General features: G+C 27.9%; 1 protein-coding gene across 1 annotated transcript; it reads right to left on the bottom strand.

The window, feature by feature from the left end:
* Positions 1-14,255: 14,255 nt before the first annotated feature.
* On the bottom strand, positions 14,256-21,427 carry LOC111675786 (probable low-specificity L-threonine aldolase 2). The gene is made up of 6 exons (XM_023436627.2): positions 21,326-21,427; positions 18,817-19,053; positions 17,594-17,668; positions 17,117-17,525; positions 15,806-15,942; positions 14,256-14,633 (listed from the first exon to the last, which is right to left on the bottom strand). Exons 2-6 carry the CDS (start codon positions 19,046-19,048, stop codon positions 14,314-14,316), a joined length of 1,173 nt encoding a protein of 390 aa, XP_023292395.2. The 5' UTR covers positions 19,049-19,053; positions 21,326-21,427; the 3' UTR covers positions 14,256-14,313.
* Positions 21,428-25,392: the final 3,965 nt, after the last annotated feature.

Below are 25,392 nucleotides of genomic sequence, written 5' to 3'. Positions count from 1 at the left end.
CAAAAAAAAAAAAAAAAACTAGAAAGGAAGAGAAAAAAATTATAAAACTTTAAATTTTTCCAACTTCGTCTTTCATCTGTTAGGTTGTTCTTGTTCATAGCCAGTTTTTGTTTCTTTTCTGGTTAAAAGTTGCAGCTTGATGACGGCTTGTTGGAGTTTTATGTAATTTTAAGTTTTCATGACTTTCACTTCATTTCTGTACAAAAGTTTCAGTTTAGAACAGAGTTTTAAAAGTGTAGGTTAGTTAAAATGTTTTTTAGGGTATTTGTATCATCGGACCTGCCATTTATTTAAAAAAAATATATATATAGTCTATTTTAAGTATATACTTTTTATCGGTAACCTTTAATATCTACATTTTAAAATCCTAAATTTATTTCAACGTTAATGTTTTATTGCAAATCAAAACTTATAAATATGCTTTTAAAAATTAATATAAAAATTCCTTAAATTGTCTACAATGTATGAATAACTAACAGATGTGTTCATTAGGGTCATAAATTATTTGAGGTAGCAAAATACCACCAAACTACCGTATAATAAAAATCTATTATAAATATATAATTTTTCGAGGTAATATAATACGTTTGTGCTGATGTTTGTAACACACAAAAATATTGATCCTACACTTTAAAGTATACCAATCGACTTAGAATCACTTTTTTAATCGATTAAGACAGAACCGTCCGTCTGTCCGGCCATGTGAACCTTATGCGCAAAGTGCAGGCCGCAATTTTTAAGATAATTTGATGAAATTTGGACCAAACCTGTTTTGCCACAGGGACGAAGCCCATTGAAAATGGTTGAAATCGGCCCATTATTTTACCTAGCCCTTATTCAACCCCACCTCCCTATTCGGGGTTTTATGCTATATTTACGTCAAATATATTCAAAAAGTGGCACAAATAAGTTTTATATAAGTATAAATAACACTTCAGAAACTTTACGTAACTAACTGTTATTTTGAAATATATCCTTTTCCCAAATTTATTGAGGATCGGCTCATGTTTGATCTATACTCCTATACAAAGCCTCATTTAGAAAATTTGTTTTTCAATTCAACATAAAAGTTTCTTTATTAAAAATAAATAAGTTTTAAAATATGGTTGTGGTCATGCCCGACTATTCTACTTGTTTTTAAGTCAGTTTGTTAAAGAAAAAACTGTATCGAATGCAATTTCTTATGTGGTAGAAAATTTTCTAAAATTATTTTAACTATTTTCATATAAATGTGTAATATTGTTTTAAATATGCAATATTTTTGAAAAATGTTGCCAAAGGATTTATTTTTATCATTTAAAAGTAATGTTTATACAAAGCTGGTGCGAGAACATTTTTCACCATAATCAAAAAATAATATCATATTCCTTAACATGTTTTCATATTATTAAAATTATTCTCTTAAATATCTGTCTGCTTTGATGTTTGAAAGTTAAGGTAGTTACTGGAACTCATGGAAATTTTCCTACAGAGGAAATATAAATCAGAAAGTATTGTTGTAGCTACTATGACTTATTTTTAATTGATTTAAAGACGAATGTATGTATATGGGGGATTTCAAATCAAATGACCCAATCAATATTTAGGTGCACACAACTCAAAAATTGGTAACCAAGAATTTGCTATTTAAAAGAGTTTTCCAATGGACGTTTTCATATTTTTTCAATTTTTTTTAATTTAATAATAGGTAATAATCTACATAAATTAGAGGAAATATACGTTAAAATTTTACAAACTAAGAGACTTTTGTGTCTCATTACTATCCAATAGGACTAACATTGCTTCAAATTTCATCTTGATCAGAAGACATCGTTTGAAATAAAATCCCCCATAATTCTAATTATTAAGATTTTTCAAAACTTTTTTAGAAATTGCTACTCTAGTGATACTAAATTTCAAAAATTTATTTTTATTTATAATTTAGCATTGTAATTATACTAATAATTCCGACATAAGTATAATATTACGTTTACTGATATGATATTGTTATGATTTCTCCAAATTTATAATAAAATATCCTGATACATATCTAAAAGTTACTTAAATTTCTTTGAAGTAGTATTAAAATCGCCATTTTTACATCCCTAATTTAAATAACTAACTAGATATAGTATATTTTACTGCAAAGGAATTTTTGTGTAATTAGCAAGGATTTTCATAAATTGAATTGGTTAAAGTTTAGAGTATATACATACATATATAATAAAACATTGCTAAGTTTTACAAACATGCAAATCTTCCTCTTTCACACTGTACTTGTGGTTTTTATGTTTCTTTAATAACTATTTTTATTGAGGTTTGAAAATATCTTATACTTTTTTTCCTTTTTTTCTAATTTTTACTTAAAGGATTACAAATGCTAAAAATCTTAAGTTTCTGTTTGTTTAAAAATGTATGAAAAGGGATGAATTAAAGCAAAGATTTTCTTTCAAAAAAAACCCAAAAAAAATAAGATTTTATTTTCTAGGAATATTTTAGACATGCAATAACCTATAGTGTTGTGAGATGTGGTGTTAAATAAGATTTATTGAATAGACATAAGCAAGACTTAGAAAGTTTGTATCTTTTATATATGTAGGTCTTAAAAGAATTTAAATTTATTACTTGAAATATTTATGCAATTGAGGCAATTATTTGCAAAACCTGCTTGACTTAACGATATTTTTTTAAATGATATACATATATAATTTTAAAGTAAAACATAATAAATACTTCTCGATTTATTAATAAGAATTTAATAGTGATTAGTAAAAATATGAAATAAAATCATGTTAAAACGATTTTTTTATTTTCGTTTTATTTATTTTTCATTAAATGTCCTTTTATTTAACAATAACACAAAAAAAAAAAAACTTATAAAGAATTGCACAACATTCGATTACAGTCCAATATTAAATGACTTTCATAATGGATTTAGAAATATAAAAGCAAATCGCATGAAACTCATTCATTTAATTAAACTTATCTAGGTTTTAATGCAATTAAATAAATTGATTTCAAATATCAACACGAAATAGATTTTTTGTTGTTTACTAAGCCTATTCTATAAAAGAATTTCTTTTGTTTGAAATGGAAAAATTGTCATTAGTACGACAATATTAATGTGAATATTGATATAGAATAAACATTTCTGAGAAGTGTGAAAAATTTAAATTTTTTATTAGTTTTGTTTTTTTTTTAATAAAGTTGGCAACATGTTTTTGGAGGACAATCACTGCAATATATGGGTAATTTCGTGTCGAGTGATCCAACTTAAAAAATACACTTTGATGAAATTTGTACCAATGTAAGTATTATTAGTAGTAGGCCAGACAAAATCACAGCGCTATAGGTCAAGAAGTATCGGAGCCGTTTCATACATGAGTATAAATTTTTATCAACTGGTCCTTGCAAAAATTAAACAATTTTTTTTAATTTAACTATTTTATTTCTTTAAAAATAGTTGAAATATTTTTTATAAATTTTTGCATATGACCATGCATCCCACTTCGGCAGTTCTTGAAAAATAGAGCTGAAAATTTGTGTCTGGCCTACTATACCTTTATGATTATATCATCCAAATCGATTTTTGAATTGGATAACATGCTCATATATGTATATTTACAGAGTCCACAGTAGATTTGGCTTAGATAAAGTTTTTGGCGTTCACTTGCCCATAAGAAAGATATCCAACAAAACTACAATAAGGCAAAAAAATAAAACTATTGGTTTTAAGCGAATGGAGCAACACGGCTAACATTTTCAATTACGGATAAGATTAATTTAACATTAAAAACTAGGTAATACAATTTAAAGATTTTACCTTGTAAAAATTTTCTTATTTTCTACATATTTACATTAGGGATATAATAGGCATAGCATAGTCGACTAGAGCAATACAAAACGTGAAAAATCATGGAATAATTTTGATAAAAAAGTCGACGCACTAAACGCAATAAGATTTTCATTACATATTTTCAAATGCATCTTATTCCATTGTTAAGTTGTTTTAATAATTAATATTAGCTGAGGCCATACTTAAAAATATAATTATTAATAAGGAAATATTCCTCACAATTGCAAACAAATTTGCAATTATTTATATAATGACATCGCCCAGACCAAGACGTTGAAGTTAAAATCATGCACTTCTGGTACAAAGTTTCTTTGGCATTGATTAGGTCCACTAGAAAAAAAATTTTGAAAATTCGAACGTTTAGGAAATAAAATAAGGCTAAAACAAATTGTATAATATCAATAAAAAACAAACAAAAAATTTAAAATATATTAAAAATGTGAAGGAAATGTGCATTAACAATTGAAAATTGCATAAAAAAATTGCACAAATAATATAATATTTTAGTGTAAACATTAAATGTATTTTTATACATACCATCAAAAAGATGAGGGTATATTGATTTTGTCATTCAGTTTGTAACACATCAAAATATTGTTTATAGTCCCACAATAGTGTACATTCTGGGTCCTTATTAAATTCTAAGGCATGTCTGTCAGTGTGTCTGTTGAAATCATGAAAGAGTCCGAGCTGAATGAGCTAGAGAGTTGAAACGAAGATCGGTCCATAATTGACCCTACCCCTTATCTATGGTGCCCTCCAAATAATGACTTTAACGCTCATTACTAACTTAAAAATACGAGTAAAGCGTTGAAATCCGACATACGTAATTTCTCTACCTAATTTTATTTGGTCCATAATTAACCCTTCCCCAACATAGGCCCCCCTTCAGAAAATGACTAAAACGCATATTACTGATTTACATAGAAGAAAGTTTCTTATAAGCCAAAGTCTCTCTAAAGAATCTTACAATTGACCATATCGCCCATATATGTATGTTCATAATTAAAAAGTTGGATAAAAATAATCATATTTGTTTGTCCACAATTGACTTAAGCCCTATTTAAAATATTAACCTAATGTTTTCCATTTACGCCATATGATTTGATGGTGGGTATATTAAATTCGTTATAGTCGAATATAACACTCTTACTTGTACGAATTGATTTTTTGAAAATTCGAATTATTTTCATAATATTTTTAAATAAAGTGTGTTAACAGTTGTAATTCAGGTCTAAGTTGGGGAACAACTCTCGTGTCATCGTTTTTATTTCTTAAGGACGGTTAGACTTGTGCTTGTTGCTGGGCTTTCGACAGAATTACTTCTCACCCCGCACTAATTTAATGCACTACTTCGTATAAATGTTCTAAGTTATGCGTTGTCTTCATTAAACGCGTGCTTTCGTTTTGCCTCAGAGTGAGGTTATATTTGAACTGGTGGAAACCATAAAATACTCACGATATAACCTGGAGACCATTCAAACTCAAATATATACCGGTGGAGACCATTAAAACTCAAAAACTTTTTCTGGTGGAGATTATTAATACTTTTGATGAAATTAAATCCGGATGCTCCAACTTCCTATATGAAGGTATAGGTCGTTTAGTGGGGTTTTCTCTGGACAAACGTGTGATAACCTGACAATATGAGTGCGTAATGCACCGCCATCCTAATTAAAACCCAAAAAAAGACAAGTGTGTTAATATTCAGTATTGAAGTCTGAAAATGCCTTTACTAATATCGAAAAATTTCATACACATCTTAAGACCGAAGGGTAGAAATCTTAAAATCTATCATTATTCTTTGAAAAAAGCGATTAGAAAAACATGTATACAAACATTTAACTTCTATTGTAGTTAATATCTGAACAAAAAATCTTCAAGCTTTGTAAAACATAGTAAATACAATCTATACTAAAAATGCCATTATATAAACGTAAAAAACACTATAAAAAGATGCGACGAATAGATAAAGATATTAAAAAAAACTTTACTGATAGAAGTACCTAGGCAACCTATAAATACAATACAGGACCATAAAGAAACACAACAAAAACTTGTAAAACATTGCAACATTGTAAATGTTTTATTTTCTCTTTAATTTTTAGTATTCCCCAATACTTTACAATACTTATGGGATGAAGAATATGAAGACAAATAATAAATACTATATCGTAATCATTTTAAGTGAAATACCATTAATTTAATAAAGAAAATCCTTAAAAAATAAAGAAATACATATCTATAATAATGGCTAAGAAAATAAAAAAAAACATCTTTCAATTTATCAGCAAAATTGAATTGAAATAAAAAAGGAGAAACAATGGCAAAAAATGTTATTACTGCAAAGAAATTAAATCAAAATTATTTCACTTTTTGTCATTAATAGTTGTCAAGTGAAGTAAAATGAAAAGAATGATTGCATATAGTTAAAAGAAGTATATTTTTTGTAACAATTTCCTTTCAAATTTTTCTTTATATATTTTGGCATCGTATGACAAAGAAAAACTGATAGAACAAAAAAATGCCAATAATTTTAAAATAATGATAATGTTATTACCAACATACTTTAAGAACTACTTTGTACTAGTGTTGTTAACTAACTACACTGTAGTAAGAGTGAGACATAGTATAAGAAAAAACAAAACAGTAGTTGGATGAAAATTAAGGTATGCTTTATTCTTTGTACACATCACCCAACAAAATATATCGTATACCGCATATGCGAAGTGTAAAAACAAATGCAGCAATCTCTATTTCTTTTATGATGTTACCTTAAAACATTGCATTTAATTTGCAAAAAAAAAACTTCTGAGTTAATTTCTTTTAAATATGCTTCTAATTCCATTTTATCTAGTGTGTAAAAGAACTGAAAAGTGATTCTTTAAATATCTGCGGAAATAAAAATGTTTCTTATCCAATTCGAAAAATACAGATATAAAGATCGCTGCTTTTATTTCTAAACCCCTCATATAATTTATTTATGTTTAAATATAATTTTCAAACTCTTTTACAGGTTGTAGAAGAGTATACTAAAATATATTGATCAGACTATAATTTTTACCATAATACTATAGTCCATTTAAAAAAGAATTCTATAGTCCACTTTATAGAGCAGACTATCGCGGGTAATTATTTTAAGAGAATTTAACTTAAAATGTAGATTGATAATTTATATCGCGGATTATAATCTAGAATTTATAAAAGATTTAAGACCAAACTATAGTCCAAATTATGGTTTGGTATATGAATGTCGTGCTCTTTGCTCAAGTACTTGAGATATACAATCTCTTGCCATAGTAGCCCAAAAAAACAGATGTCATGAGACAAGCTCGATTTAGACCCGACAAAGGTTAAAGCAGTAACTGGTAAGAGCCAATAGAAGGGGCGAACCAAACATCGGATAAAAACATCCTATTGATGCTATGAGGAATGCCACGTCCCTAAAAACATTCTGATCATCACGAAACGCATCACTCAAGTGCATTCCTGGAAATCTTAAACCCTCTACTAAGATGTCTTTTTTATTAATTTATATATTTGGTATGACAAATTCTCGGTTTTTTTGTGGGGGTGCGGGGAATTTTGCTTCCCCGTGGCTAGACTACATCATAATATAGTCAATATTGGTCTTAAAAATTCTGTAATGTTGAGCTGAATACGGCAAAAATAATTTTGAAATTTTTTGTAGAAAATTTTTGGTTCACAAAATGATTTTTAATGGGTTGGAGAGGAATATTATTGTAGTAATTTTTAGCTCACACATTAAAATATTTAAAAATATGTTTGGCATTTAGTTCAGTTCATTTAAAGATTTTTTTAGAATTTATGTGCTCTTTATAATACTTATAAAGTAGTTTTGCTGATCAGATAAACAATAACACAAATTTTAATTATTTTTTCGCGATAAGCTCGGAATTACGGGATTTTTGACACCCGATTCGAAAAAGATTGCAGAAAAATGCTTTTGAACATATTACACAGTGTTCAGGATTTTTAATCGCTGGTAGGGAACTAAGGATCTTTTCAAAAAAATAATAAAGTTTATAATTAATTTTACTTCTGTCAAAAAATTAAAGAATTTCATAATTATATAGGATTATCAAATTTTTTACATTTAATAGACAATAATTTCCATGTGTTCATATTATCTCTGCATCATACTGTTTTAACTTTATGTTCTAGTTAGTACTCAACCAAGAACATAATACTATTTGTAACTACATATTCTTACTAATAGCGTCTTGATTTGTATCCTTTTTCCTTATTCTTTGATTATTTTTTCTTTTCAATTCTACTTTGTTCTCATTCTTCTTTTCCTATTGAATGCATGCAACACTTTGTCATTATTTTACTCCAACAACTGACTGAATATTTTTCTTATTCGCCTCTTCAGAATACAGTCAAACTCCTTTATAACGAACGTGGTAAGAAAAGTATTATAAAGCTATTAATAAATTTAATTTCAACTATTTTTCATATCCTTCCTATTTTTTGGTAATTTTACTGAATTTTCCGTTTGGATAATTATTACTATTATCAAAATGTATGTGTCTCATGATTTTTTTTTTTTGTTCTAGATCGAACATTAACCAAAAACTTTTTTACGGATTAAAATGTCTGGTGATATATGAGCTTAGTAAAAACTATTTAACATAACCTGGTGAGCTTTAAAAATGTTTTAAAGAAATGCTTTAATCGTTGTTGCCTTTTTGTAAAGTTTACAATTTCTTGATATTCACTAACAGCGAAATTTACAATTTTTTTTACAAGCTTCGCTTATATTGAACCAATTTTACTGGTATAGTTCGTTATAACCAGGTGTGACTGAGGGCTTTTTTGTAGTAAATTTAATTTTGCTTGCATTCGTACATTTATTAAAAATGTTTCGAAGAATAACTCGGTTGGAATTTAAAAATTGACCAAGAAATAGAAGAATAGTAAAACGAAAAGAAATTTCGTTAGTAAAGCAATCAACTGTTAACATTTATAAAGTATTTTAATACACATAGTCAAGAACAATGTACACACATAAATAAGTTTATTAAATATTGATGACAATCATTGTGCATTTCCTTTTTGTCATGCCGTTGAGAGATAACTAATCAGTAAATGTTTATAAGATTGTTGCTTTTGAAATAAAAGACAATATAAGTAAAATCTATAAAAATTTTGAATAAATTACTGTAAAAGTAAAACTATTTTGATTTGATAAAGAATAAGTTATGGTTGTGGTTAATTCGTAAATAAAAGTTGCAAATTTTGTACATGAATAATGTTAAGGAATTGTGGACATTAGATGTTGGTTATAGCTTATGGAAAACAATTGAGAGACAGACCACTGTTTGTGTATTCCCTACATACCGATTGTAATTTTCCTTAAATCTTCAAAAATTGCATTAGACATGCTTTTGATAAGTTTTCTGGTAAAATAAGCAAAATTGTCCATAAATAACTGAGACGTGAGAAAATACCCGAAACAAGTGACCACTCTCTCGCTTACAAAGGGCACTAAAGTAAGGATTGTCTTCATTCTCCTTTACAAAGAGGTAGGTTAGTTCGGGACTAACCGACAGAGCTGCTGGGAAAAATTTGTATACATAAGTATGTGTCTGTTATTATACCCTTCACCTTCGTGAGAAGGGTATATATAAGTTTGTCATTCCGTTTGTAATTTCTATAATATAATTTTCCGACCCTATAAAGTATATATATTCTGGATCCTTATAGGTAGCGGAGATGATTAAGCCATGTCCGTCTGTCTGTCTGTCTGTATGTTTGTTGAAATCAGTTTTTAGAAGACCCCAGGTATCTGCGAGATCCGAATCTTCCATAATTCTATCAGACATACGACCGGCAAGAACGCTATTTAAAATCAGCAAAATCGGTCCATAAATAACGGAGATATGAGCAAAAAACCGAGACAACCTCTGAAAATTTCATATAAAATTTAGATTTTTTATTCATGCTCAGACAGAAACTGCAAAAAACAAAAACAAAATACATAACAATACGGTAAATATTGTTATTGTAATTTGTTTATAAAAGCAAAGCAGAGCAAGAGCAGCAGAGCAAGAGTAGCAGAGCGAGAGCAGCACTAATGTTTTGTTATTGGCTAGAAATATGAAATTAAGTATGTAGAGCCTGGATTAAGTGAGAACCTATAAAAGGGGACTTTCTGGTACTTTTTCGTTCTTCAAAAGGTATTTTTTGAAATTTCTATAATATTGAACCTAGAAACATGAAATTAAGTATGCATGGCCCGGATTAAGTGAGGACCCAAACAAGGGGAGTTTTTGGTACTTTTTCGTTTTTCAAAAGGTACTTTTTGCAATTTCTACAATATTAAACCTAGAAACATGTAATTAAGTATGTATGGCCCGGATTAAGTGAGGACCCATAAAAGGGGACTTTTTCGTTGTTCAAAAGGTACTTTTTGCAATTTCTACATTATTGAACCTAGAAACATTTAATTAAGTATGTATGGCCCGGATTAAGTGTGGACCCATAAAATTGGACTTTTTGGTACTTTTTCGTTCTTCAAAAGGTACTTTTTGCAATTTCTACAATATTGAACCTAGAAACATGTAATTAAGTATGTATGGCCCGGATAAAGTGAGGACCCATACAAGGGGACTTTTTGGTACTTTTTCGTTTTTCAAAAGGTACTTTTTGCAATTTCTACAATATTGAACCTAGAAACATGTAATTAAGTATGTATGGCCCGGATTAAGTGAGGACCCATAAAAGGGGACTTTTTGGTATTTTTTCGTTGTTCAAAAGGTACTTTTTGCAATTTCTACAATATTGAACCTAGAAACATGTAATTAAGTATGTATGGCCCGGATTAAGTGAGGACCCATAAAAGGGGACTTTTTGGTACTTTTTCGTTCTTCAAAAGGTACTTTTTGCAATTTCTACAATATTGAACCTAGGAACATGTAATTAAGTTTGTATGGCCCGGATTAACTGAGGACCCATAGATGGGGACTTTTTGTACTGTTTCGTTCTTCAAAAGGTACAAAAGGCTTTAAACACATCATGGTGAAGGGTATATAAGATTCGGCACAGCCGAATATAGAACTCTTACTTGTTTTTTTATATATTTGCAACATTTAGTAAGGGAAAAAATGAAAAAAAAAATAAGAAAATAATTAAAAAAAATTAAAAGAACACATTAACATACGATAACATTTGACTTAACCAAGTATAGCAGTCTTATTTGTTTATACTAATATTGTAATTTTTAATATATTCATTGGTAATTAACTGTCTTGGTGAAAGATCCAATTTTTTACCGCCCAAACATCATGAAATTTGGTAAATAAATTTTGTTTGTTGTAATCCTTCTTTTTACAGATTTTCACTGATATGCAATTATTTTAAATAGGACCTTATATAGAGGCTAAATTAAAATATGGAATGATGGTAATTTGACTTGGCAGTGTAATGTCAGAAAATTTCTGATTGGGTAAAATCGTGGACCGATTTTGCCCGATTTCATACCGAAAAACATAGTCTAACCTTCAGGCAGTGGACATCTGCCTGTCCACGTTTCTAATTTTTCAAAAAACAATCATTACAATATAAGAGTTAAAATGCAAAATTTTACTAATAATGGCATTTTAAGTCACTATTTTAACATGTCACTAGAAAAATCACTCAATATAAATGTTTTTAAAAAAACCTATATGGCTTCTATATTTTCATATACACAATCTTATATAGACAATCATTGAACCACTTCTATGTAAAGTTTTCACTGAAAAGATATAAAATAATTATATGCATACTATTTAATATGCGATTTTTTTAAATACTTATTTGTTCACAAAATTTTGTTTTATTACATTTATAAAATTCAAATATTCATATAATGACTAAAATATATTTTATTCATTTCTTTTTGTCTGACTGTCCAAATTCCATTTACCCGCCTCCACCTGTCCTTTTTAATATTTAACTAAAATGAAATAATTTCAAACACATTTTACTCTTCTGAAATTTAATAAATTTTCTCCTTTCATAACTCATGTCAGCATTTAAAATATAAAAGAAGACCTTTTTCTTGTTATTAAATTTGTAACATTCACAAATAATGTCTTGTTTTCTGCAAAAGAGAATTAAATAAAAAATAAAAAAACAAAAATATTTGTAAAATAATTTAATATGTTTGTGTTGCTGTCTTTTACTGTTGTAATTACAAACCATTAAGTGGTGGTAGTGTGAAACAAAGTCATTGTTAAAATTTACCATTAAAGCCTAAAGAGACAATGTCTGTTCACCTTTTAAATTATGAGCAGAATCTCCAACTCCTTGTCGCCAGCTTTTCAAATGTAAGTATTTTATTTATGTTAGTTACAAAAGATGTTGCGAGGTGTATGTATTTTCGTACCTCATACTAATCTGGTCTTATTTACACTGTAGTTTTTATACGCCATGACATTAAAATTTTGCATAAAATTGTACTTATAAATATTCCATTATATTGTCATGTCATTTTATATATTTTAAGTTTGTTTTATTTGTATTTTAAAAGTCATGTAAAATGTATGTTTTTATATTTGTATGTAAGAATGTTTATTTAGTATGCACACGTAGACATTTGGTATTAATGTGTGAATATGTTTTATGACTCTTTAAAAGGAATACAGTGTCTGATAACAATAATATGTTCAAAAGAAGTTTTAAAAACATCCTTTATAAACTTTTAATCAAATAATATATCAATCTTATAATTTATCAAATCAAAATTTACATTACATATTTTGTTCCTTTATTTTCTTATTGGTTTTTATTTTGCCCTTCATTGTTGTTTGCCTGTAATAGTTCGGGGTTTAGTTGGTTCATGGAGATTTTAATTTTTTATAGTTGAGATTTTGGAACACTTCTACTAGATAAACAAGTATGAATGTATAGTCGGGCGTAGCCGACCATATGATACCCTACACCAATCAGTATGTATGTTAAAAATTTGGATTAAAAAAATAAAGCATTTGGTTTATTTCGGAATATTTTTCTTTTCTTTTGGCAAAAAAAGAGATTTTTTTAAAAGGGCTTAAAGGGGAGTAGGGCAAAATATGGCCCTATCCTTAAAATGTTGGTAAGGGGAGTTAAGTCTTCTTCAATATTATTTATGTAGAATTTAAAAGTGTTATTAGTATTTTTAAGTGAATTTTGACCTTTAAGTCATTTTCTGAAGGGGAGTTTGTATGGAGGATAGGGTCAAATGAAGCCCGATCATTACAAAAATCGGTAGTGTCATTTAAAGTTCTATAAAACTAAGTTTTGTCGACTTTTGTTAACACAATGGATCATTTAAATTAATTATAAGCCAAAAGGCCATATTTGGGGGGTACGGTTGTATGGGGGCTAGTCGAAATAATGGACCGATTTTAACCATTTTCAATAGGCTTAGTCCTTGCCAAAAGAAGCGTGTGTGCCAAATTTCATCCAATTATCTTGAAAATTGCGGCCTGTACCTTGCGCACAAAGTTTACATGGACAGCCAGCCAGCCAACCAAACGGGCGGACGGCCGGACATAGCTTAATCGACTCAGAAAATGATTCTGAATCGATTGGTATTCTTTATGGTGGGTATAGGACGAATATGTTTGTATGTTACAAACATCAGCACATACCCAATATACCCTCCCCTCTAAAGTGGTGTAGGGTATAACAACGATAAATTTTGTTGACATTTAAATTGTACTGCCTTGGTTTGGGTTTTATTTCATATATTAGTAAAAAGTATCTCTTATTCAAATCTTAGTTAAAACCCTACAAATACTTTGATGATATTTTTTCATAAAATACTTTAATATAGAATAGAACTCCCATTTAGTTAACAATGTTTTTCACACAAGTATTTACTTGAAATTTTGCAACATATTTTTACTTTTAACTTTCTCCTTTGAAGTGTGATTAAAATATTTGTTTTGTATTAAATAAATTACTGCTTAGTTCTTAAACTGCCTTTTAACAAATTAATTATGGTCTTAAATCATAATAAGCCATCGTTTATAAATATTTAAATATGTTAATGTGCTTTTAGAAAATAAGAGTCAAACAAAGTACAAGTATAAATAAAACATTTTTTCTGAAATTTGAAACTTAAATTTACATCTTTTAATATTTATCACAAACTAACGAAGAGTTGCAAAAAATCGCTTAATTATAAAATTGTATTTTGGTGGGAATTATAAGAATTCGCTAGTGAGATATTTTTTTGGTGGAAATTAACAACTTAAATTTAGATATTTAAATATTTATCACAAATTAACAAAAAGTTGCGAAATCTTTTAAATAAAATTTTTTGAAGCAAAAACTAATCAATAATAAAAAAACCTATAACACCGATTGTGAATTGGGCAATTATTTTTGTTTTATAAATTTAAACATTTATTTCACAATTTATATATTAATATTTTGTATATTTATTATACAATACTACATACAAAAATATATACATATACAACTTATAACAAACCATCAAATTCTTTAACGACATACTCAAACTTTTTAATCACATAGTCAACATCCTTATCCGTTATCTGATGATACAATACAATGCGTGCATATGCCCAGTCACGGGCACTGACCTTCAATACAATACCCAGACTGCCATCGTCTGTTGTTGTCGTTAAACCATCTTGAAGTTCTTGAGATGTTACTTCACCCAAACGTTTAGCAAAGTCACTGGCAGTTATTTTTGGATTAACCATATGAATCAACAGTATATTAGAGTGAACATTTACTAGGTCAACACTAAAGTTGGGACTGCGTAGATTATGTAAAGCTTAACAAAAGAAGAAAATTAAAATGAACAGATGCATACAAGTATACTTCATAGATAGACATAAACTTAGACACACATATAGGTACACAGCATTATAAAGATGAAGTGAAAAGGAAATTGTTGGAAAAAAAACTGAAAACAAAACACACACAGCTCAATTGAAGTCAACATAACATATTGCAACTCAAGTGCAAAATGGCATCATTTACAATATCAAGACTTTATATTAGGTGGGTGCTGCATATTTATATTTTAAAAAGTATTCGATAAATAAAGTTTATTTTTTTAAAATTAGGAGGTTTGGCACCATTTTGTAAATACGATCGAAGTTGAGAGATATTGAAAAATTTTAGAACAGTTTTTTTTTTTTTTTAAAAAAAGTATAAATTTAAACCAATCTAGTAAAGTTTAATACACAACTAACCATAGTTTTAGTACAACTACAATTGGCTTTCCAGACGATCAGATAACTCGGTCAAATGTGATACAACTTCGAGCAAGATACGACGCTAAATTGAAATATTTATAATGTCGTTTCATAACTGAAGTTGAATATGCAGCAAAAGTTATACAACTTTATAAATGTTTTACGATTGGCTAACACAATATTTTTGATATTGAATCTTGTTGCTAAATTTGTTATAGATCAATAAAGATATGTGTTTTATACAGGTTTCATAACACCAATAATTATTTTTAAAATTTTGATTTGTTTCTATAAAAATTACTTAGAGTAGGTTAAAGGGATAGTCGGCAATACTCGACCATACTTTCTTGTTTAGACTTTTCCTTCCTTTATTTGTTCTTAAATACAGACGCTTATTACAAAGGAATTGAAGAGAACAGGAGAAGTGGATGTTGATTGTTTAGTGTAAAGTGTAATGGTAAAAGTGGTCCTTTAGGCCTGACTGTATGTGTAGCAGTATGGTATGTTTATGTTCATTTAAAACAAAATTACTGCATTGCCAAAAGGACATAAAGGACTATAGTAAGACAAAGTAAGCTGTATGTGTATACATACCGTCTGTAGACATTTGTCTATATGTTTCTCAAAATTTTAGTAAGTGAATGAATGAGTGAGTTTATGCATGAGTATTTTTCCATCCGAATGAATATACGTGTCTTTTTTGCTGTTGCTTGTGTTGTTTTTTTGTCTCCTTAATATAAATTACCTTTTGCGATACGTTTTGTTCTTTCATGATCCCCATTTAAGCGAGGTACTATTGTCTCAAGTGCCACTAAGCCGGCAGCAGCTAAAATACCACATTGACGCATACCACCACCTAAAACTTTACGTAAATGACGAGCTCTGAAAAAAACAAAAACATTTTATAGATAAAGAACGTAATAAACTGCTAGAATAGATGAATGTCGTCTGCCGACGTACACTCATATGTAAATAACTTAGGGAGACCCTAAAATGGAAGTTGCTGGATATAGAATACGAGATAGCATTTTTCGAATATATGTATAGCCAAGGGAAAATATGCCATAAATAAATGGACTTCGAAAGGCGCTTTCAAAATGTGTAAAAAATATTTATAATTTTCGAAAAAGTTTTGATTTTTAAATCAATTGTTATGCAAACATCAATCAGTAAGATACTGATATTTGCTTCATAAAAATGCGGCGTTCCTAATACATGTATATATGTTGAATAAAGAAACAAGTAAATAAATTTAATTACAGCGTCGAGAAAATTGTTAAGAGTGTCGGATTTTAAACTGTCAATTGTGTGTATACATACATATGTACATACATATTTTTAAAATTTCTTAAGAAAGTGTTGACGAATTCCCTCATATTATAAATATATATTGTATGCGCATGACATTTAGCTACATTTTGTGGCTTAAGCCTGAACATATATAGATATGGTAGATCAATACCATAACTGTCAAGGAGTTTAAATATATTACAATTGTTTAATACCGCTATAGAACTACGCAGCTTCAGTCACTACCCACTCCCGAACAATTATATTTTAAAAATTTGGTTGCCTATGTATTTCCTAGACATTAATTAGGATTAAGGGAGATTGCCGATAATTAGAAGTTTAATTTTGCTTGTAATCAAATGTTACTTAAACAATTTTGCTGAATTCCATTCAATATTTTAATGGAAGGATTTTACTTAATTGGCTCTGAAATCATATTTACGGTTATAAGCACCGAAAAAATTCATACCACAAATCGACTACGGAAATTAAGAATGAAAAGGAACGAAAAACTAGTATTTAAGATCGGAATGAACGCCAACACTGTAAATAATTGTATGGTATAAATAGTCTTACATAAACTCATAGTTTCACTATCATGTAATACTTAGCAAACCATTTCTGTTAAACCAATTTATTTTACCATTCATTACTTTATATGTATTATTTACAATATTCTTTTTTACAACAAAATTTATAGTTTGTTGTTATGTCAATGTGTACACAAATTTATGTGTAACTGAATGAATTTTAATGTTTTACTTACTCTCTAATAAAAGCTTTTGTTCCCACCAATACTGAACCGACTGGTGCCGATAGACCTTTACTCAAGCAAAAGCACACCGAATCGAAATCCTTTGTTATACGTGCCACAGGCACATTTAAATATGCCGCAGCATTAAATACCCGAGCACCATCCATGTGGAGGGCAATATTTTTGCCATTTGTCTTTGCGGGATTTTTACAAATGCCAGCCAGTTCATTCAACCATTCGAGGGGTAACACTTTGCCACCGCACATGTTGTGTGTATTTTCGACAATAACCAGCGCCGTAACGGGTTCATGGTTGTCATCGTAAAGTCTCATTTTATGTTGCATTTCGCGGAGACAAAATGTGCCGTCTGTTTTATTTTTAATTGTTGCTAATTGTACACCGGCAATTTGTGCTGCACCAGCTGTAAATATAAAGTTGTTCAAAGATTAAATGACTGGCAATGACTTGCTTGCTTATTCGCTTACTTACCCTGTTCATAGAGGAATGTATGGGATAGGTCACCAACAATAGCCTCGGTACCGCGTCTATGACAGTGAACCATTACTGTAGAAGACATAAAAAGAAAGGTTTGTGTACATTTAAATTTAAAAAGAATTTAATATGATGATAAAATTTTAAATTGAGGTGCAGATGTAGTCCTCTTATTAATTGAGGTACATATTAATAGGATGACTTAAGAAAAAAAATTTCTAAAATGTGGAAGTCTTTATGATTTAACAAATAAACAAAAATTTATTGAAAATGAATATTAAATGAATTTATTTCATGTAAGTAATGAGAAAAATCTGGCGAAGTAAGTGGTGATGAATGTTTTTTTTTTTTTTTTTTTTTTTGAAGTACATTCTTATTTAATTGTTGCTGGAAGTTAACACTAAACGATAGAAACTTTCTAGAATTAGGAAATAGTACATTTCATCTACAACACTAAAGTTTTGTAAAAAAATTATAAAACTTTTAAGGTTAAATTCAGCTTAAGAAAGTTTTCCATAAGGGGTAAAAACTTTTGTTGGAATGAAGATCTATCCAAACAAAGAATAAATAAGAAGTGAAACGCTGTCAAAAAGTACCTACGTCTACTTCAGTCGGTACCTAACTCTAAGAATGTATTAGTAGAATTCTCAAGACAACATAGTTGCAAAAAATCAGATTTAAAAATTTTGAAAAAAATTATTACATTTGAATTTATATTTAAAAGATTTCTTAAAATATTTTGCAACATAATTTATCTATAAATATTATATATGAACGTATCTTTGGTTTTTAATCTACAATTTTGAAATAATAATTAAGTTAGTTGAAATATTTTTTTTTTTCGTACCATACGAAATTTCAACCAAAAAAATTAAAGGTCAAAAAAATAAAAAATATTTTTTTCGTTTGTAAAAAATTAAATCTTTTCGGGCTATTAAATATATTTAAAGTGTGCAAAAAAATAATAAAATATAACGTTAAGTGATAAAAAATATTTTCAAGTTCTATAAGCCAAGAATTTTCGCGACTAAGTTTTGAAGTTTGGAGAGAGAGTAAGTTTCTTATTTATGTGTTGGAGTTACACAGAACTCGTCTGTGAGAAGAGCGTAACGTTGTTGTTGTAAAAAAATGACAGCGTTTCACTTCTTAGTGTTCAGTGTATCCAAATCTAGGCCATATATAAATTTTGCACAACTCTGGTAATTGGTGTTACTACTTACTTGCTAATAAATTTGCCATTGTCCCACTAGGTACTAACAGAGCAGCTTCCTTTTCAAATAACGAGGCACACTTTTTTTCCAATTCCAAAACTGTTGGATCTTCGCCATAAACATCATCGCCAACTTTTGCCTCGAACATAGCTTGACGCATTTCAATAGTGGGTAAACTTACCGTATCGGAACGTATGTCAACGGTATAATAAGAAGACGTTGATGATGGTGACGGTGACATGTTTACTTTAATTAAGAGAAGGACAAGATTAAAAAAAACTATAACGAAAGTCAATAAAACTTCTTATTTTAATTGGTTTCACTAATACGATGTATAAAAAATAGTTTGTAGGTCTTATTTTGTGTTTTTTTTATCGAATTTTGTATTTTAAATCAAATTAAACTATTATATCAAACTTCAAGTTAGCGTGCTATATAGTTTTTTTTTTTAATTTGAATATCGCTGTATATTTATCGCTGTATTATTAAATAAGTAAAACTGTAGAGACAGACCAAAATACGCTCTTATAAATGACATACAATTTTATTAACGGATGTCAAAAAATTCAAATACGGAGAAACAAAGAAATTTGTAAATGGGTTTAAGTTATAATTTTTTTATTTATTTTTAAATTCTAATAAAAAATTATTTTATTTTTTTTTTAATTTTTTAACTTGTTCTTTTATTTTTAATTTTCATTTAAAAATATATAAATTATCTGCTTAAGTGAAATCAAATGTTTAAAATTAATATTTTATTGATTCAATTAATTTCAATACCAAGTACACGCGAAGTGTTGTATTACTTTTGAATTACAATAACCAATTATCCCGTTTCCACGACACATTCGTAACTCGTAGTTTTTTCATTCATTATATTATTACTTTTTGTCATACATGTATGTATGATACATTATTTTAACAAATTAAGTTATATATTTTCTATTTTTTGTAATTTTATATCTTGTTTGTCTTTAATGAATGGAAACAAACAGCTGATTATGATAAAAATCCGATAAAAATTAGAGATAACACTCATTCATTTGTAATTCGTAGGTAATTGAATTACGTACAGCTTGTGTAATTCGAAGCTGAAATTTTGTATGACAAATCATGTAATTCACTTCGTAATTAGGAGTTAAATGTAGAATGAGAGAATGAATGACAAATAATTGCATTGTGTGTTTATTTGTTGTTTTTCTGAGGTATACGTGAAACCGGTGGCCCAAGATTTTTTGGAACGTTTTAAATTTCGAAAACAAAGTAAATTTCCCAGGAAAATTAGGAAACAAAGAGCAAACTTGTGAAGACTATTAAACAGGAACGAAGTTTAGAAGTTCCTGCTTTCTATACGAAGGTATAGATCGGATTGACAATTTCGGCTAAAAAATTCCTCATTAGTGGGGCCTACTTAAAATCAAAACTAAAGTTTTGTGGAAATATTACAATTACTATTTAAATTTAAGATATTGTATTATGTGCCATAGACAAATTTGTTATCGATTTTATATTAATCGAAAGCTCTGTTTCCAAAAAAATAAATTTTTTTAAACTCAAGAAAAAAATCGATAGTAGTATATCAGTTAAACACGCTTATGAAACCGTTTGAATTTAATTAATTAGATTCTAGAAGGAAAATCAAATAAGCAAATACAAAAGTAAACCATAAATGTGATAGCTTACTTTAAATAATATAATACAACACAAATATGGTTAAGTAAAAAAATTTATACAGCTGTTGTAATAAAATACCCTACACTGTAAAAAGGGGAATTACGTGTTTAATAAGTACGTTGTAATTTTGTATGCATAAAATGTCTTACAATCCTGTCAATTTGTTTTTTAACTACAGATTTTTATAAACCTTTAAATTAAGGTACATATATAGATTTGTATATTGAAACCTCGATAGGACACGAATACAAAAGAAGACTAAAATTTCCACAGATATTCTTTAACTTGGGTAGCATCTGATGGTATTTACCATATACAAGTTTTTTGTTTATAAAATGGTCATAAAACGTACTAAATATATTAATGTTAACAAGAGCTTATGATTTACACTATTTTCTCATTTCTAAATTTAATTGATGTTCAGTTCTCCACCATTCACTTTATACTTTTTATTATTAACAACCTGTAGTGTGTTACTAATTCGAATAATTTGTATACAATTGTTCTATTTGTCTTGGGTATATATACAATATTTATTTCAGCTCTTCGTTCAAAAGATTATTATGTAAGCTGATAAATGTGCATAAAAGTATGTATTATTTTATACTTGATAATTTTAATTAATTGATAACCACTTAATAATTTTCGCATCTTCGATTTTTTTGTCGCCAGTACTTAAACAAATTTAAAATTGATTGTTTGATAATATTTATGCAAATCACACTCTTATCACATACACAATTTTATTTAATTAAACTACTACAGATTGATTTGGTTTGGTTTGATGTTCTTTTTTTTCGTTTTTATTATTGTTGATGTTGTTTATAGTTAATATACAACAGACCTCTCGAAAAGATTACGACTGCTTAGCACGCTTATCCAGCAAATACTGTTTTCAGCTCTTTTCATGTTCATATATTTTATACTGCCGATATGAATGTGTTATTAATTTATTTAAAAACATATACATATTAATACATGTTCGATTAAATATACTAAACTTTACTAAGTAAAGTGAAAGAGTGAGAAAAAGAGAGAGGGAGTGCTTCATGATTCTCTTTAAAAACTACTTCTCTTAAAATATGATCATTAACCCACAAGTGGAAGTAGATAATTAAGAAGTACATATGTATGTCGTTCGATCTTATTTTGTGATTTTTATGTATTAAGATTATTTTATGAAAAATGTCGAAAACCAGCCAAACTTCTCTAAAGGGTTGAACTAAATCTTAATTCGTCATATGAATTTCAACATCACACAAGGTCTTTAAGAAAAACATACGCTTTTTTGCCAATTTAAAAACCTTATGACAGCGCGATGACATATGTATTTTTAAACAAGTATAATAGTACAATCAAGGATGGCCAACCATATGATACCCTATACCAATGAGATTTAAAAAAAAACTACATAGCTAAATATTTAAATCTTCTTTGTCTTTTAAATATTAAATTTAGAACTACTGCATATACATAACCGTATAAAAAATTATATTTAATCCAGAAAAATTATGATTTTGCTACGGAAATCCGATACATATTCCTTATCCATACTATTATTAATAAGATATGCAAAGTCACCAAAGTCATTTACGCTAAGTGAGACGGTCAAATGTCACAAAATGTTTTCTTACGAATATCACTCTTTTTACACATTTTGATGCTATTTTTATTTCTATAGAGAATTAAATTTCCTACATTTTACTTTAAGTCTCTTTTTGCACATTGTATGTAATCATAGCTAAAGATATATAATTAATTTATGTAATGTCTATCTGAAATTCTCGAATGCGTTCCAGGTCGTAATTATTAATATAATTTAAAAAATGTGAACATAATCTATAAAGTTATGGGAACATTTCCCTAAACTTCTACAATAATAAACTAGCTCTAACATTAGCAAACATGTTTCCAATTTAATCCAAAGTGTTTATACCCTACACCACTTAAGTGTGGAGGATATATTGGGTTTGTGCTGATGTTTGTTACGCACAATAATATTGGTCCTTTACCCACCTAAAAGTATACCAATCGGCTCAGAATAATTTTCTGAGCTCATAAACCTTGTAATCAAACTGCAGGTCGCTATTTTGGAGATAATTCAATGAAATTTGGCACGCGATCTTTTATGGTACTCTAGACGAAGGCTATTGAAAAAAGTTAATATCGGTCCATTATTTCACCTAGGCCTATAGAACTGAAATGGCAAGGTACAAATCTACTTAAATGCTATATTATGAAAACTAAATCACATTTTATTCGTATACAGGTGTAGGGTATTATATGGTCGGCCTCGCTCGATGGGTCATAAACACATTCTGAGGTAAATTATATATACAGGAACTATATATATCCTTTAGAACTATGTAGTATGGGCTTGTGTTACTGGTAACAATCAACAAAGGACAGAGGCAATAAAATATCCTCATGACTGAACAAACTTTGGCATTTTTTAAATATTATATTTCCTTAGGAATGCAAAAAGTATACATAAAGTTTGTACTATATTTTTTATATTTATTTGCATTTGCATTTTCATTTTTTTTTTTTTTTTTTTTTGGGTAAATATTTTTTTAACTAAAAGCATTTGTTCTTTCACTCCAAATTTAAGCATTCATAACAAATTTTTAAAAAAAATATTAAACTCTTTTTTTCAAGTTCAAAATGTGAAGGCGGTAAACCCTTTTTTATTTAAAGTTAATAAATCTTAAACACCTGCAAGTTGATGTCTACACCAGTACAAGCGGAAAACCTTTTGTGTAATTTAGTGAAAGAATTTTTTTCTATAGCTTTTTTACAAGTTTTTTGTTTGCAAATTGTTTGTGTTATGTCATATGCAGAAGAGTTTATTAGTAACTTTTTCTTTCGTTTATTGTTATATGAAGATACGTATGTATATGTGTGAAATTTTGAAGTGTTAAATTTCTGTTTCTGTTTTCTTATCATTAATATGACGTTGTGGAAAGAATTTTCTAGGGTCAGTAGTAAAGTTGATATTAAGCTGCTGTTAAAGTTTTGAAATGAAAACTAATCACAGATATTACTTTAAAAAGCATTTATTATGTTAATTTTTCTTAATTTCTTCATTACTTTACTTATAGCAAATTACTCATTTTACCAGTTAATTAACTAGTTTCGCTAAAAATATTTGTACAAAACAGAATAATCTTATGCTTTAAATTAATTTACTTAACTTGTACTTGCGACTTCATTACTAAAGAATGCATGAGTTTTTTGTTTTCTAGAATTATGTTATGCGGGTAAAAAGTTTTTAGTTTTTATCTGTTAAAAAAAAAACAACATCAAAAGTAATAAGTAAGAGTTTTGTATTCAGCAATGCCGAATCATATATACCCACCATCAAATCGTATTAATTCCTCCGAATTTAAAAAGAATATATATATATATGTATGTATATATATATATATATATATATATATATATATATATATATATATATATATATTATATATATTATATATATATATATATATATATATATATATATATATATATATTATATATATATATATATATATATATATATATATATATATATAATATATTATATATATATATATATATATATATATATATATATATATATATATTTTTTTTTTTTTTTTTCTTTTTTTTCGATGTGTTACAAACGAAATGACAACATCAATATACCCTCATCTCATTATAAGTACAAACAAATTTCACTGCAGACAGGTTATTAAAAACTTTTACCTTGATATTAAATAAAGTTATAATAAAATACAAAATTGAACAAATAATTGAGAAATATATATAAATATTTTTTGACCTAAAAGAATGAATTTAAACGACTTACAAACGATTTTTATACTTTTTAATATATGTACTTTTAATATATATGACTTTTATTTAAGGAAATATAATCGTACTTTTTCATAAAAATATATGCGTTTATGTAGATCACATATCACTTGAATCAGTTAAATAGCTTCTATGAAAGTTGGAGTCAAAATGGCTTAATTTTTACCTTATACAGAAATATATTGAACAAAACAATTTTGGTACATAAGTCGGCCAATATCCATGGTCCTAAAACGCACTAAATGTAGTTTTGTCCTCTGACGGACTTTTATGTTTTCACTCCTTTTTGTTTTAAGTTTTGCTATATTACTTATAATTTTCGAGAAAAACGGACTATAATTTCTATAATTTCATTCAAAATATCGGTTTTTGCTATGAACAAAACTGATCACAGATTTCGCTTGTTTTTGCTGTCTGTATCTCTTATAGTTTTCGAATGAAAGTGGATTTTTATGTTTTATACGTTTTTGGTACGAAATAAAAGTGATCGCAGATATTGCTTGTTTTTGCGGTATCTCTTATAGTTTAAAAAAATGATTTTAATGTTTTCACCTATACGTTAATACGAAATAAAAGTGATCTCATATTTCACTTGTTTCTTTCTGTAACTCTTATAGTTTTCGAGACAAACTTTTAGAAAAATATGTTTTTGCTATGAAAGAAAAGCGATCACAGATTGCGCTTGTTTTTGTTTTCAGTCAAAAATGTAATGTGAAAAAGATTCGAATTTTTAGAAACTACAAATTTAAAGACTAGATATAGAAGCATTTAAAATTGTTCTTGTATCACTAAGATTACGTTAAATATTTAAGAAAACCTGCTGAACCCGTTTATTCCCTTTTTACCCTTATATGTACAAATTTCTAAATATCCCTCCTTTGATTCCTTTACCGTAAAAAATTCATTATTCTAGGTTCACCTGTGCGATTTGTCATTAAAAGCATTAAATCATTTAGGAATTATTATAATCGCATATTTGTTTCAGCCTCAAGGTATGTGATATTTAATCTACGTTTTTTTATTGTTTTGTTAATTTGAATTGTAGTCACTAATAAATAAAACACTTAGCTG

Source organism: Lucilia cuprina, chromosome 4 (assembly GCF_022045245.1).
Source record: "Lucilia cuprina isolate Lc7/37 chromosome 4, ASM2204524v1, whole genome shotgun sequence".
NCBI lineage: Eukaryota > Metazoa > Arthropoda > Insecta > Diptera > Calliphoridae > Lucilia > Lucilia cuprina.
The sequence above is the reverse complement of the archived record's forward strand: the minus strand, read 5'-3'. Positions and strand labels throughout refer to the sequence as shown.

Excerpts from the sequence above, each read along its gene's own strand:
- LOC111675786 (XM_023436627.2), bottom strand. The coding sequence starts at position 19,048 with ATGTCACCGTCACCATCATCAACGTCTTCTTATTATACCGTTGACATA. Across the intron at positions 15,943-17,116 it reads ACAAAAGCTTTTATTAGAGA|AGCTCGTCATTTACGTAAAG; the intron begins GTAAGTAAAACA and ends TGTTTTTTTCAG. Across the intron at positions 14,634-15,805 it reads AACAAAACGTATCGCAAAAG|CTTTACATAATCTACGCAGT; the intron begins GTAATTTATATT and ends TCTTTTGTTAAG.